Source organism: Staurois parvus, unplaced genomic scaffold (genome assembly GCF_062004578.1).
Source record: "Staurois parvus isolate SC_StPar_1 unplaced genomic scaffold, SC_StPar_1.0 ptg000270l, whole genome shotgun sequence".
In the NCBI taxonomy this organism is placed as follows: Eukaryota; Metazoa; Chordata; class Amphibia; order Anura; family Ranidae; genus Staurois; species Staurois parvus.
The window spans coordinates 1,914,441-1,929,449 of NW_028318066.1; the positions used below are offsets into that span (position 1 = coordinate 1,914,441).

The 15,009-nt window shown below is 41.8% G+C and overlaps 1 protein-coding gene across 1 annotated transcript in view; it reads left to right on the forward strand.

Annotated features, from left to right (window-relative positions):
• The window catches only part of LOC149459171 (thiamine transporter 2-like), a 43,698-nt gene that overhangs the window by 15,867 nt on the left and 12,822 nt on the right, over window positions 1–15,009 (forward strand). The window contains exon 4 of the mRNA XM_089681517.1: window positions 7,681–7,822. Coding sequence (XP_089537643.1) covers window positions 7,681–7,822 — 142 coding nt within the window. The remainder of the gene's footprint in view (window positions 1–7,680; window positions 7,823–15,009) is intronic.

Here is a 15,009-nt window from a genome sequence, read left to right on the forward strand (position 1 = left end):
TTTATTAAAAAACACAGCTTTATATCTGTCTAGAGCAGCTTTTCTCAACCTTTGCAACACAGAGAAACCCCTGAAATAACTTTCCAATCTCAAGGAACCCCTGGTAAAAATTACTGTATCTACATTAATGATACATTAGTGTGATGGTCAGTAGGAAGAATGCTTATTACACTTTTTGGTTATGGGGAAGAATTCCCCCTTTCAAATAGCTAAAAAGATCAATGGTGTCAGTGGGATCTGAGAGGGAGAAATTTCTCATTGCTCAAGGAACTGCTAGCAACCTCTGGAGGAACCCTAGGGACCCACGGAACCCTGGTTGAGAAACCCTGGCCTAGCATATTGCTTTAGTTCTCAGAATTAAGGTTTTAAGGAGACAAGTATTGATATTGATGGGGCAGCACAGTGGCTAAATGGTTAACACTTCTGCCTGGCAGTACTAGGGTAGTTGATTTGAATCCCAGACACGGCACCACCTGCATGGAGTTTGCATGTTCTCCCTGTGCCTGCGTGGGTTTCTTCCGGGTACTCCAGCTCCCTCCCACACTCCAAAGACATGCTGGTAGGTTAACTGGATCCTGTCTAAATTGGCCCTAGTATGTGTATGTATGAATGTGATCACAGAGATCTACGGCTGATCACATGATGTGGTAAAAGGCCAATTACAGTGGCCTTTTACCACATGATCAGCTGTGTCCGGGTAAATGCAGTTGCCGGTTATCAGCTGCACTTTACTTACGCTGTCACAGTGTGAGGAAAGTACTGCTGATAACCAGCAATTGTCATAAAACAGATCACCACTGATCATCAGGGCACAGATGATCAGTGCCCAGCAGTGCCACCCACCAAAGCCACCCACCTGTGCCCATCAGTGCCACCCACCTGCGCCCATCAGTGCCTAGCAGTGCCACTCACCAGTGCTCAGCAGTGCCCCCCATCAGTGTCACACATCAGTGCTGCCCAGCAGTGCCGCCAGTCAGTGCCACCAGTCAGTGCCATCAGTCAGTGCCACCTATCAGTGCTGCCCATCAGTGCCCATCATTGCTGCATATCAGTTTAGCATTATCAGTGTCAGCTCATCAGTGCTGCCTATCCATGCCACCTCATCAGTGCCGCTTATCAGTGCCGCCTATCAGTGCAGCCTCATCAATGCACATCAGTGAAGCAGAAAAATTACCTGTTTGCAAAATTTTATAATAGAAACAAATGAAAACTTTTTTTTTTTAAATGTTTTGCTTTTTTTTGGAGTGGTTAAGCAACAACAGACAGCATGGATTCATGAAAGACAGAAGTTATCATGCAAATCTGATTTCTTTTTATGAGGGGGGGCAAAACCTTGGACAGAGGGGTGGCGGTGGACGTGGTATACTTGGATTTTGCAAAAACGTTTGACACAGTTCCCCACACATGGCTAATGTGTAAGGTAAAGTCTACGGGCTTGGAAAAATCTGTATGTAAATGGATAGAAAACTGCTAAAAGTGTTTGACACAGTTCTCCACACACGGCTAATGTGTAAGGTAAAGTCTACGGGCTTGGAAAAATCTGTATGTAAATGGTTAGAAAACTGCAAAAGTGTTTGACACAGTTCTCCACACACGGCTAATGAGTAAATTAAAGGCTTGGAAAAATCTGTATGTAAATGGATCGAAAACTGGCTAAAAAATTGTATTCGGAGTGTAGTGGTTAATGATTCATACTGTGAATGGTCTAGGGTTGTCAGTGGTGTACCCCAAGGTTCAGTGTTGGGACCCTTACTTTTTAATATATTTATAAACGATACAGGGTCTGAGATTAATAATCCCATTTCAGTCTTTGCAGATGACACCAAGCTGTGCAGTGGAATATCGTCCTTACAGGATGTCTCCAACTTACAAGCCAACCTCAATGCACTTAATTGGGCAACTATGTGGCAAATGTTGATAAATGTAAGGTTATGCACTTAGGGGCTAAGAATATGCATGCATCATACATACTGGGGGGGGGGGGTACAACTGGGGGAATCAATGGTGGAGAAGGATCTGGGGGTTCTGGTAGATCACAAGCTTAATAATGGCATGCAATGCCAAGCTGCGGTTTCTAGAGCGAGCAAAATCCTCTCTTGTATTAAAAGAGGTATAGACTCCAGAGAGAGAGATATCATATTACCCCTGTACAAATCATTAGTAACACCTCATCTGGAATATGCAGTTCAGTTTTGGGCACCAGTTTACAAAAAGGATATTGGGGGACTGGAGAAAGTACAGAGAAGGGCAACCAAACTGATAAGAGGCATGGAGGAGCTCAGCTATGAGGAAATATTAGAGGAACTGAATTTATTTTCTCCATATTTGGAGAAAATAATTATTTGTTGCTCCAGGCATAAAGAGTGCCCCTTGTCCTCTGTGATGACCTTAAGGTGAATAGCTCTAAACCGATATGAACCACTAATGTATTTATACATGTTGATCATATCCCCCCTTAATCTCCTCTTCTCAAGAGAGAATAAATTCAGTTCCTCTAATCTTTCCTCATAGCTGAGCTCCTCCATGCCTCTTATCAGTTTGGTTGCCCTTCTCTGTACTTTCTCCGGTTCCCCAATGTTCTTTTTGTGAATTGGTGCCCAAAACTGAACTGCATATTCCAGATGAGGTCTTACTAATGATTTGTACAGGGGTAATATGATATCTCTCTCTCTGGAGTCTATACCTCTTTTAATACAAGAGAGGATTTTGCTCACTTTAGAAACCACAGCTTGGCATTGCATGCTATTATTAAGCTTGTGATCTACCTGAACCCCCAGATCCTTCTCCACCATTGATTCCCCCAGTTGTACCCCCCCTAGTATGTATGATGCATGCATATTCTTAGCCCCCAAGTGCAGAACCTTACATTTATCAACATTAAACCTCATTTGCCGCATAGTTGCCCAATTAAACAGTGCACTGAGGTCAGCTTGTAAATTGGAGACATCCTGTAAGGACGATATTCCACTGCACAGCTTGGTGTCATCTGCAAAGACTGAAATGGGATTTTTAATCCCAGACCCTATATCATTTATAAATATATTAAAAAGTAAGGGTCCCAACACTGAACCTTGGGGTACACCACTGATGACCCCAGACCATTCAGAGTATGAGTCATTAACCACTACTCTTTGAATACGATCTTTTAGCCAGTTTTCTACCCATTTACATATGGATTTTTCCAAGCCTTTAACTTACACATTAGCCGTGTGTGGAGAACTGTGTCAAACACTTTTGCAGATTTGTTTGACAACTTCTGTCTTTCATGAATCCATGCTGTCTGTTGCTTAAAATATTTTTTTCCATCAAGAACTCATCTATGTGGTCTTTTATTAAACTCTCCAGTATCTTCCCAACTATAGAAGTTAAACTAACAGGTCTGTAATTACTTGGTAAAGATTTTGACCCCTTTTTAAATATTGGCACCACATTGCCCTTACACCAATCCAGTGGTACTATGCCAGTCATTAAAGAGTCCCTAAAAATTAGAAACAATGGCTTTGAAATGACAGAGCTCAATTCTTTAAGGACCTGTGAGTGTACGCCATCCGGTCCAGGTGCTTTATTCACCTTTATACTGTCTAAATATTTTTGGATGATATCAATTGTAAGCCAATGTGGATCATCTGGAGCTGTGTCAACACCATGCCCATTATGGACAAGAGCTCCCCCATGCTTCTTTGTATACACAGAGCTGAAGAAGGTATTTAATAAATTTGCCTTCTCTTTGTCCCCAGTCACCCACTCTAGATTATTTTATAAAGGGCCTACATGCTCGGACCGGACCGCATTACTATTAATATATTTGAAGAATTTTTGGGGGTTTATCCTGCTATCTTTGCAATCTGTCGTTTGTTTTCAATTTTTGCGGCCTTATATCCTTTTTGCATATTCTGTTATATTCTTTGTAATGTTTAAATGATGATCGCATTCCTTAATTTTTATATTTAATAAAAGCTCTTTTCTTATTATCTATAGATTTTTTAACTTTGGCCGTAAGCCACATAAGTTTGATATTTAGCCTTTTAAACTTGTTGCCCATGGGAATATATTTTGCAGTGTGTTCACATACAGTCTTTTTAAAGGACTCCCATTTCTGTGCTGTGTTCATTGATGGCAATATTTCCTTATAGTCTAAGTCTTGGAGAGCAGCTTTCAGCCTAGGAAAATTAGCTCTCTTGAAATTGAGCAATTTTATTTTTCCCGTATGTGCTCGCTGTTTACAGCTAACAATAAATGAAATCATGTTATGGTCACTGCTACCCAGATGTTCTTTTATATGGACATTCGTAATAAGCTCTGCATGGTTTGAGATTACCAGGTGCAGCAGAGCATCATTCCTAGTTGGGGCCTCTATGAACTGTACCATAAAATTGTCCTGTAGTAGGTTTAAAAAATTTTGCCCTTTAACTGTTCCTGCAGTACCATTACTCCAGTCTTTTTCCGGGTAGTTAAAATCCCCCATTATTATCACTGTCCCAACTCTTGCAGCTCACATCATAATTTTTCTAGGTAAATATATTTCTAAAGGTGCTATTGACATGAAATTTTCAACACCTGTCGGTAACAATCCATGCAATCCATACATACAAAGAAACCAAAACAAATATGCTGAGATATGAAGTTATGTTTGAACACATGAAGAAAGGGAGGTGCAAAAAGGGGAAGCCAAGACACCAGCTGAAATCTATCAGTATTTAGAAAGCAATCCTGCCCCTTGTCAGTGCACATTAATATCAGCTGGTTGAGTCTCAACTGATGGCCTATAAAAAGGTGTATGAAAAAGAGGGGAAGGGGGAAATTGGGAAGTCGGGGAGTCCACAATAGTCAAGCAAGGGAAGGAAATTTAAGGTGCCACCAGAGTATTCTGGAAGGGTGCTACCTAAAACATATAACAAAAACCAAGAGAAAAGAAAATAGGCTGCACAACTAAAAGGCTAACCTCAAAGCATATTTATTGTAAATGGCATATACAGTAAAAACATTGCATCGGAGACCTAGTGTGCACATCCCATAATGAGGGCCCCCCACCCCCGGCATGAAAGGACCTCCCAACCTAGACACAGACCGATGGTGAGGGTGTCCCCTGGATAGAAACCGTGTCCGTGACTCCCTGATGGGCACCAGCTACCGCCCCCCAAGGAAAAAGCCCCCACCAACCCTAACCCTCCCAGAATTCCCAACCACCTAACCGCCAACACCTCCAACCTCCCCAAAAACCAAAACAGAAACAATAACAAAAACAGAAACAAAATATGGGAAACCCCTCAAAAGAGGATCTCTCAAGGTGGTCCAAAGCTCCTCCCACAATGACCCCCCTCAAGAAGAACCCACCCGTCCAACCACCCCCACCTCTGAGGGAGGAGATAAAGGAGCTGAGGTGCAACACTGGCCCACAGAGACCCCCCTACCCCCCAGACCCTGCTATGATGTCTCCCACACCTACACACCGATACTGCCAATGACAAAAGTCCACTGGGACCATGAATGTGCACAGAGTCAAAGATAACACAAGCAGCCTGCAGTGTGGACCAGCTGGTGGCCAGGCAGTGAGATCATAATGTAATGGAGATAAGCTCTGCCTACAGTCCAATCAGCATAAATGCTGTAGAATGCAATACAGCCAGTGGGTATAGTAGTAGCACAAGGAGAATGTGGTCATTGAATCACATCATATACTTGCCCTTTCGTTTGGTTCAGATATACCAGACTATAATTTCATATGCAATTGACTGTTGGATTGGACTTTGAGGCTGTGGCCCTACACACACATATATATGATTTTATGACTGTCTGGTTTACTATACCTTGATGTATTGAGGTTGCTTATATTATAGTCTGCTTTTGCATAGGGATCACCTTTGGCCCTATCGGTGTGTAGGTGTGGGAGACATCATAGCGGGGTCTGGGGGGTGTCTGTGGGCCAGTGTTACACTTCAGCACCTTTCTCTCCTCCCTAGGGGGAGGGGGGTGGTTGGACGGGTGGGTTCTTCTTGAGAGGGGTAATTGTGGGAGGAGCTTTAGGCCACTTTGAGAGATTCTCTCTTGGGGGATTTCCCATATTTTGTTCTGTTTTTGTTCTTGTTTCTGTTTTGCTTTTGGGGAGGATGGGGATTCTGGGAGGGTTAGGGGTGGTGTGGTGGAGGGCTTTTTCCTTGGGGGGGGAGTTAGCTGGTGCCCATCGGGGAGGTACAGACGTGGTTTGTACCCAGGGGACACCCTTACTATCCCTCTGTGTCTGGGTTGGGAGGTCCTTTCATGCTGGGGGTGGGGGGTCCTCATTATGGGATGTGCACACTAGGTCTCTGATGCAATGTTTTTACTGTATATGCCATTTACAAAAAATATGCTTTGAGGTTAGCCTTTTAGGTGTGCAGCCTATTTTCTTTTCTCTTGGTTTTTTCTATAAAAAAGGTTTCTCATTACCAAGGTGTCACACAAGAAAAATCTCATGATGGGTAAAAGCAAAGAGCTCTCTCAAGACCTTCACAACCTTATTGTTGCAAAACATACTGATGGCATTGGTTACAGAAGGATTTCTAAACTTCTGAATGTTCCAGTGAACACTATTGGGGCCATAATCCAGCAATGGAAAGAACATAATATCACGATAAACCGGCTACAACCAGGTGCTCCTTGCAAGATTTCTGACAGAGGAGTGAAAAGAATTATCAGAAGAGTTGTCCAAGAGCTAAGGACCACTTGTGGAGAGCTTCAGAAAGACCTGGAATTATCAGGTACAATTGTTTCAAAGAAAACAATAAGTAATGCACTCAACCTCCATGACCTGTATGCACATTCACCATGCAAGACTCTATTGCTGAAGAAAAAGCATGTTGAAGCTCGATTTAAAGTTTGCTGGACATTTAGACAAGCCTGTGAAATAATGGGAGAATATAGTCTGGTCAGATGAGACTAAAATTAAGCTCTTTGGATGCCATAATACATGGAGATCAAATGGCACTGCACATCACCCCAAAAACACCATACCAACAGTGAAGTTTGGAGGTGGGAACATCATGGTGTGGGGCTGTTTTTCAGCATATGGTACTGGCAAACTTACTTTCATTGAAGGAAGGATGAATGGAAAAATGTACCAAGACATTCCTGATAAAAAATATGCTGCCATCTACTAGGATGATGAAGATGAAACAAGGTTGGACATTTTCAACAAGACAATGATCCCAAACACAAAGCCAAGGAAACTCTCAATTGGTTCAAAGAAATAAAATAAAGCTGCTAGAATGGCCCAGCAAATCACCTGAAAAATCTATGGAAAGAGCTAAAGATCAGAGTTCAAAGAAGAGTCCCATGGAACCTTCAAGATTTGTTTGTGTGGAAGAATGGGCCACAATCGCACTTGAGCAATGCATGCGACTAGTTTCTCCATACAGGAGGAGTCTTGAAACTGTAATTATCAATAAAGGATTTTATACAAAGTACTAAATAAATTTCAGTTAGCATGTTCAATATTTTTCCCTGTGTCATTCCATTTTATTACAAATAACTTAATTACTGAACTTATTTGTTTTGGTTTCTTTGTATGTGTGGATTGCATGGCTTGTTGCCGACATGTGGTGAAAATTTCATGTCAGTAGCGCCTTTAGAATTATATTTACCCAGAAAGTAAGTATCTGTAATAAATAATATCCACAATAACATCAATTTGTTTACATGCAGGTTCCAGATTGCTGTAAACCTGACCATGGAACGCTATGCGCTCATGTTTGGCATGAATACTTTTGTTGCTCTGGCTCTTCAGACCATCTTGACCATCATCGTAGTGGACAGCAGAGGCCTAGGCCTAGATATTGTCACTCAGGTAATGACACTAAATTCAGGGAAAGACACTACAGGCAAAGAGAAACAATAATACACTAAACAAAATGAACAGATGAGTTTGTAGTATCGAATGTCTCATACTGAAATGTAGATTCATATTTAGAGGCACTCTTGTACCAGTGACTGGTTGGATTAACATCCAGCAATGTCCCCTTTCTTGCTGGCTCATGATTGGTGGACTGTTCAATGTACTGCAGTCTTGGTTTATAAAGAAAAATAGCATTTTGCACTTTCTCATGGTTATAGTCATAGCAATAACAAGATGGTTGGTGCTAATGGGACAGTGTTCACTGGAAATGACATTATCACGTCATGCATACAACCTTTGTGGCATGTGTGGTTTTTGTTCTGTGTATAGAATGGCTACTGGGCAAAAGACATGCAAAGCCATCCAGCTTCTCTTGCATCTGGCTGCAAAACCACAACAACATTTAAAGCTCCCCATAGATATAAGATGATAGACACACAATGCGATAGCTTTTTAGTTTGCTCAGGGGACAAAGTCATGCCCATCAGTCTTTCTTGATGTCACTGGTTGGCCACTGTCAGGTGAGTTTAGAAAATCTGTTCCCCTGAAAAATGAGCGGCACCAGCAGAATCTGCACCATTCACTTCCATCATCCTCTCAATTTACATATTCCTGGTAGATTGGCAGATCCACCTTCAAATGGTTATGTAGTGCCTATTAGACTACTGTCCTGATGGTGACTGGATTGTGCCTATGTAGCCAACCACCCTCTAATATCTACAGGCAGCCTTAACCTGCAATGCAAATAAGAATTGAGCAGTTCTTTTTAATTTTCCAGGAGCTGTGTGGTTGTGGGTCAGCCAGATACTCTGTAGACTGGATCTATTCTTTTCATTGTAGGAATATCAACAAGGTATAGGCCTTGTTCATATTCAGACCCCCTGAATTCCTATATATAAATATATGCTTCCATTGTAACTACAAATTGTGGGATGAAAATTGTATTCTTGATTGACTTTCTACAGGAAATAGCATTTCTGATCAGTATAGGGCCAAGGGCCCTGTCACACAAGAATGCAGAGCGAGAAAGCTGCGTTGGCGTGCGACTTCCCGCAGTGGATCCTAGTCGCACTGCCCTTGAGATCTGTTGCGGGAGTCAGTGCAAAATTAACGACAACCTAAATGCAGGTCGAAGACGCGGTGCATTTACCCACATCGACCTGCACTGGATTACATGGTACAAAAGCATTATGCAATCCGTTTGCCATGTGTTTCAAAAACTACTTTCGGCAGGGCATGGTTTCAGCCTATTCCAAATAAATGGGGCTGAAATTGCACTGCAGAGAACTGCATGTCAATCGCACAGGAACCACACAACATTCCTGTGCAATTCACATGCAGTTCCTAGGGTTAAAGGGCCATAAAACTGGTACTGTACCAACAATCTGTGTCTTTGGCAGGTCATAAATGACTTTTCCTTAGTGAGCAAAAAACTTGTGTTGAATGACAGAGAAACCTTTCAAGGTATGAGGAAACATTTTTTGAAAAAGGGGGTGATCCTTTCACGGGCACATATTCCAATAGTAATTGCACACTAAGCTTAGCTAAGGATTTATTATCTGTATGACCTTAGTGCCTGTGTCTTGCAGTCGTATTACCCCTATGATGTTTGTGCAGCATTCCTGCAAGTGCTCTGGTTTCCTTTCGCAACCCAAAATACACTGTGTGCACAAATATTAATCAAGTGTTTTAACCAAATCATCATTTTTTATGCATATTGTCCAAGTCCAAGCTGTATAAACTTGAATGTTTATAGGATTTAAAGTAATATTAAAGTCTTGTTTTTTTTCTTAAAAAAACCTAACATGTTATACAACCTGCTCTGTGCAACGGTTTTGCACAGGGCAGCCCGGATCCTCCTCTTCTCGGGTCCCCCGCTGGTGCTTCTGGCCCCTCTCTGTCGGTTGCTCCCATAGCAAACAGCTTGCTATGAGGACACCCAAGCAGGCGCACTACCGAGCCACAGCTCTGCTTGTCCATTCACATCCAGAAACGCAGCTCAGCCCCGCCCCGCCCCGCCCCGCCCCTTCCCTGTCCTTATTGGCTCACTGTAAGCTCAGTCACTGTTAAGAAAGGGTCAATATTTTTTAGTTGTACACTACAAGACACAGGACTTTAATCTAAACTATGCATTTTATACAACTATTTTTAGATGATTGTACAAAAAAAAAAACCCAAAAAAATGAGAAAGCTGCAGGGACATTCTTATATGTGCTTGGGCACTTCCAGCAAGCCTCATTTTTTGCTAGTGGCCTTAGGTGATGGATGACCTCTCTCTGCTGAGGTGGTTTTTTTTTTCGTTTCAAAGATTCTTCTATCAAAAGTCCTAGCTGCTCCATAGCCACTGCAGCTCTCTGGATCACTTGACTCCTTGACTGAACCTTGGTAGACCGTATGTAAATTTGATTTGGGCACTGGATACTGAAAGGACACATGGGCCTTGATTCACTAAGATGTGAGTGTATTAGCAGAGACTGACCATTCAGGCAGACTCCGGTCAATCAATCAGTCGTCTGACCAGCGTCTAGCAAGCTCATTGACGAGCGTCTACTGACTACTTTGCTATCACTAAATGTGGTATCCCGTCTGGCACATTTTTAGGTGCAATACCGGATATGTTCGCTAGATGGCGCACAAGCGCGGGCTTTATTAACATTGGCGTTCTTATGATGGCAAAATAGAATTCTTAGAATGTAATAAATAGTAGACCTGTATTAGAATTTTCTATTTTCTTCTATTTCTTTTCTTGCTGTGTCTCCAAAATGATCAGGAAACTAATGCATTTACTAATGAATGTCATACATTCTGTACTCAAATGTTAAACATTTTCACACTTATATCTCAAATAATTTATATACTTCTAATTTCCCAATATAATTATATATCTTCATTCTCTTTAATCACGTAACTATTCTACGTTAAAGACAAGTGCAGCGCTATAAATGCATGTGATCAATAATGAATGCATGTAAAAACCAAAAAGTGCAAAGAATTGCAACAATGATGTAATATTGTAAATGGTGATAAAATAAGTTCATAGAATCATTCCTGAATAATGGAATGTCCTTCGTGTGAGAGTACCAACTCAGAGAGTGCCTATGAATGGCACGTGTGGTCTCTCCGTGACGGACAGTAGTGCATGAACTCGTGAAAGGTAAACCACCCTTGGGACTGGTCTACACTCACCAGAACAAAAGTATTAATGTGTATGGGTTATACACATCACACATCTGGGGGTGCAGCGGTATGCTGGCAGTTACGGGTTAGTCATCCAGCTCCATCCATCCATCCATCAGGGTGGGTGCCCAAATGGTCCTGGGGAGGAATTAGCTCAGCAACAGGAGCCAGAAAGGTGCTCAATAGTGTAGTACACTGTCACAGGGGTGGATGACCTTTCACGAGTTCATGCACTACTGTTCGTGGTTATATTTATCTTGTGTAATACCATTTTACTAGTCTATATCATTTGACCAGCGCTCGCTTTATCATTTTTAAACAATGTAACTATTCTACATTATAGCTCAAACTGTGTCTCCCACAGTGGTTTAGTGGTTAGAGCTCAGAACTTACAGCACTTGGGTCATGGGTTCTAATCCCAGTCTTGGCAACATCCCAAAAAAATGGAGATCAATTTTCTGGGTTGTGGCAGGAATATTGATCAATCAATTATGATTTTGCCTAATGACTAGAAAGTGGATGAATGTTACTTGCGTACTGTTCTTCTGCCAATTAGGAAATGTGCAAGTTTCATGCCGTGTATATTTCATTGTAACTTTTTTCTCTTTTAAATCTGTCTCCTTATACAACTTGACCCCCTCCCCCACCCCATCATCACCTGTCCCATATGCAAATCTATGGATCACCGCCCCACTCTTTAACTATCTATTTACTGATCAAGTGAATGTGTCTCATTTTCTATCAGCTACAGCTCAGATCTCACATTATTATACAATTGCTGATTGTATCTCACCACTAGTCTGATTGAATTCACAATTCCTGGTCAGTCCCGTTCCCTGACCTCTAATAACCTTTAGGGCCAGTTCACACTACATGTGTTTCAGTTGCTTTTTCAGCATCACAAACGCACAGAAAGAAGGTTATATGGTTGTCAATGTCATAGTTCACATCAGCGCTTGCATTTTCAGTGCATTGCAGGTGCTGTAAACAAAGTTGACCACGCTGCATTGTTTCTGCACAGAACTGTACTGGAACACATTGAAACGTCCTTGAATGTACTAAAACGCACATGTCCCTAACTACATTGAATACAAAGAAAATAGAAAAAAATAAGTGGAAGGGATACAAAAATGCAATGTAAACATGTCCAAAACGCATCCAAAATGTACTGGAACACACTAAACATGCATGCCAAAAGGGCATGAAAAAAACCCATCAGGAACACATCTAGACTGTTTCTATAGTGTGAACCAGCCCTTAGGACTTGTTCACACCATTGGTGGTGCAGAAACGCATGCAAGAACACACATTTTCCAGCACAGCAAAGAAATGCAATGCCCTATGTAGATGTGCGCAGGTACCATGATGAAAACGTTGTTGCACCTACACACGTCTATTAAAAACAGCCCCATTCACAGCCACAAATACGCATGGCACCACACTACTGTGCGGTTAGGTGCGACACACTTGGAAAATAACATAAAAATAAGCCAACATGGCTAAAACATATCTTGAAAATATGGGGACTCTGATATCCGGCGACAGTCCGTTCACGAACGAGAAGCAATTCTGCACCCTAAAACCAACATAGAGGAAAGGGATGGTCAAATTGCTGTGCTGCTTCCAAACCACCTCAGGCATGCCAGGGTCATTATGCAGGTCCTCGATGCCAGTTCTTGCCTGGGGCCACAAAATATCCACTGGCCACAAGTGAAGGTGAGTGGAGGACGTGAAGGTGGATTTCTACCAGCTTCAACCGCAAGCAGTACCACTCCTGAAAAATGAGAGCAAATAATCATTGACACGTCATCATGACAGTCGATTCTCAGTGCAGGCTATCTAGAGTGTCTTTCCTTTTTAACCATTTCAAGAGTTTAAGGAAACATTCTTGGAGCATCTACTGTGTTTGGAAAGGCCAAAGGTCCCCCCCTCCCCCAGGCACACTAATGCTTATGCAGGCCATAGACGGGGAGAAAAACAGCCGATTTTTCTTTTAAAAAATGAAAAATCGGTTGTTCAAGCGGCCGATGTTACTAGCAATGGTAAAAAAAAAAATTGGCCGATTTTCATCCCGTCTACAGCCGGCAAAAAGTGTCCCTGCAGAGAGCTCCGCTATTTCTTTGACAGTTCTTTGACATTTATAGCGGTTGCAACAATGTATTTGTATCCATTTCGGATACAGATGTTTTTATTCGGAAACAAATAGATACAATGTTGCAACCGCTGTAAATGTCAAGGAACTGTCAAAGAAATAGCGGAGCTCTCTGCAGGGACACTTTTTGCCATACTGGAATTCCTCTCATTTTTCATCCTTCTTCCTCTTCTTCTTCATCATCATCCTCTTCTACTTCTTCTTCATCATCATCCTCTTCTTCTTCTTCTTCTTCATCATCATCCTCTTCTTCATCATCTTCATCATCCTCTTCTTCATCATCCTCTTCTTCATCATCCTCTTCTTCTTCATCCTCTTCTTCTTCATCATCCTCTTCTTCTTCATCATCCTCTTCTTCTTCATCATCCTCTTCTTCTTCATCATCCTCTTCTTCTTCATCATCCTCTTCTTCTTCATCATCCTCTTCTTCTTCTTCTTCTTCTTCATCATCCTCTTCTTCCTCTTCATCATCTTCTTCTTCATCATCATCATCCTCATCATCTTCTTCATCATCATCCTCTTCATCATCATCATCATCATCCTCTTCATCATCATCATCATCCTCTTCTTCTTCTTCTTCTTCATCATCCTCTTCTTCTTCTTCTTCTCCTTCTTCATCATCCTCTTCTTCATCATCATCATCCCCTTCTTCTTCTTCTTCATCCTCATCTTCTTCTTCATCCTCATCTTCTTCTTCTTCACCATCATTATCTTCTTCTTCTTCTTCATCCTCTTCTTCTTCCTCTTCACCATCATTATCTTCTTCTTCTTCTTCTTCATCCTCTTCTTCTTCCTCATCATCATCCTCTTCTTCTTCATCATCATCTTCTTCATCATCATCTTCTTCATCGTCTTCTTCTTCTTCATCATCCTCTGCATCATCATCCTCTTCTTCTTCATCATCATCCTCTTCTTCATCATCATCATCATCCTCTTCTTCTTCTTCATCATCATCCTCTTCTTCTTCTTCATCATCATCCTCTTCTTCCTCTTCATCATCTTCTTCTTCTTCATCATCTTCTTCTTCTTCATCATCTTCTTCTTCATCCTCTTCTTCCTCTTCATCATCATCCTCTTCATCATCATCCTCTTCTTCATCATCTTCTTCTTCATCCTCTTCTTTTTGTCTTCCTCTTGCAGGTCACTGCTCATGTGCAGATTTTTTATCAGATTTGCCCATCATTGCCGCGAAAATCGGCCGATCGGCAAATTCGGCCGTTTTTTTTCCAACTTTACCGAAAAAAAAAATCTGCCAAAATACCGAAAAACGGCCGAACAAATAGCCCACTAACGATCCGAAAATCGGCCGAGTTTATTTTCGGCCGAAAAATCGGCCGATTTTCGACCCATCTATGGCCTGCATAAGATATGGTGTGGCCCTAGGGTCAATGTGTGTTTAGAATACTTCCAAAATGCACATACAAAAACACTACATCCAAATGCATGTTCCATGTCTATAGCATGTTAAACAGAAGAAAAATGCACTTCCATAATGTTAACATGCGCAAGTAAAAATAGACAAAATCCACATCTTTATTCTGGCTTCACATACATGCATTGTGGTCTAACACCGCACTCCTCGGCAAATCACATGCAATTTGTGTGCGTTGCAATTAGAGACAAACATTTTGCACACCTCAAATTGCACCGCATCCGGGCCAAAAATGTGCAGGACCCTTTTTCAGGGTATGCACATGGGTGTGAATAGGCATGCCATCCAATTTGGCAAATCGCAATACGCTTTGTGTACCAATATTGGTGTGTTGGTAACTTCACCTAGAAAGCCGCAGCAGGTGGCATGAAGGGGTTG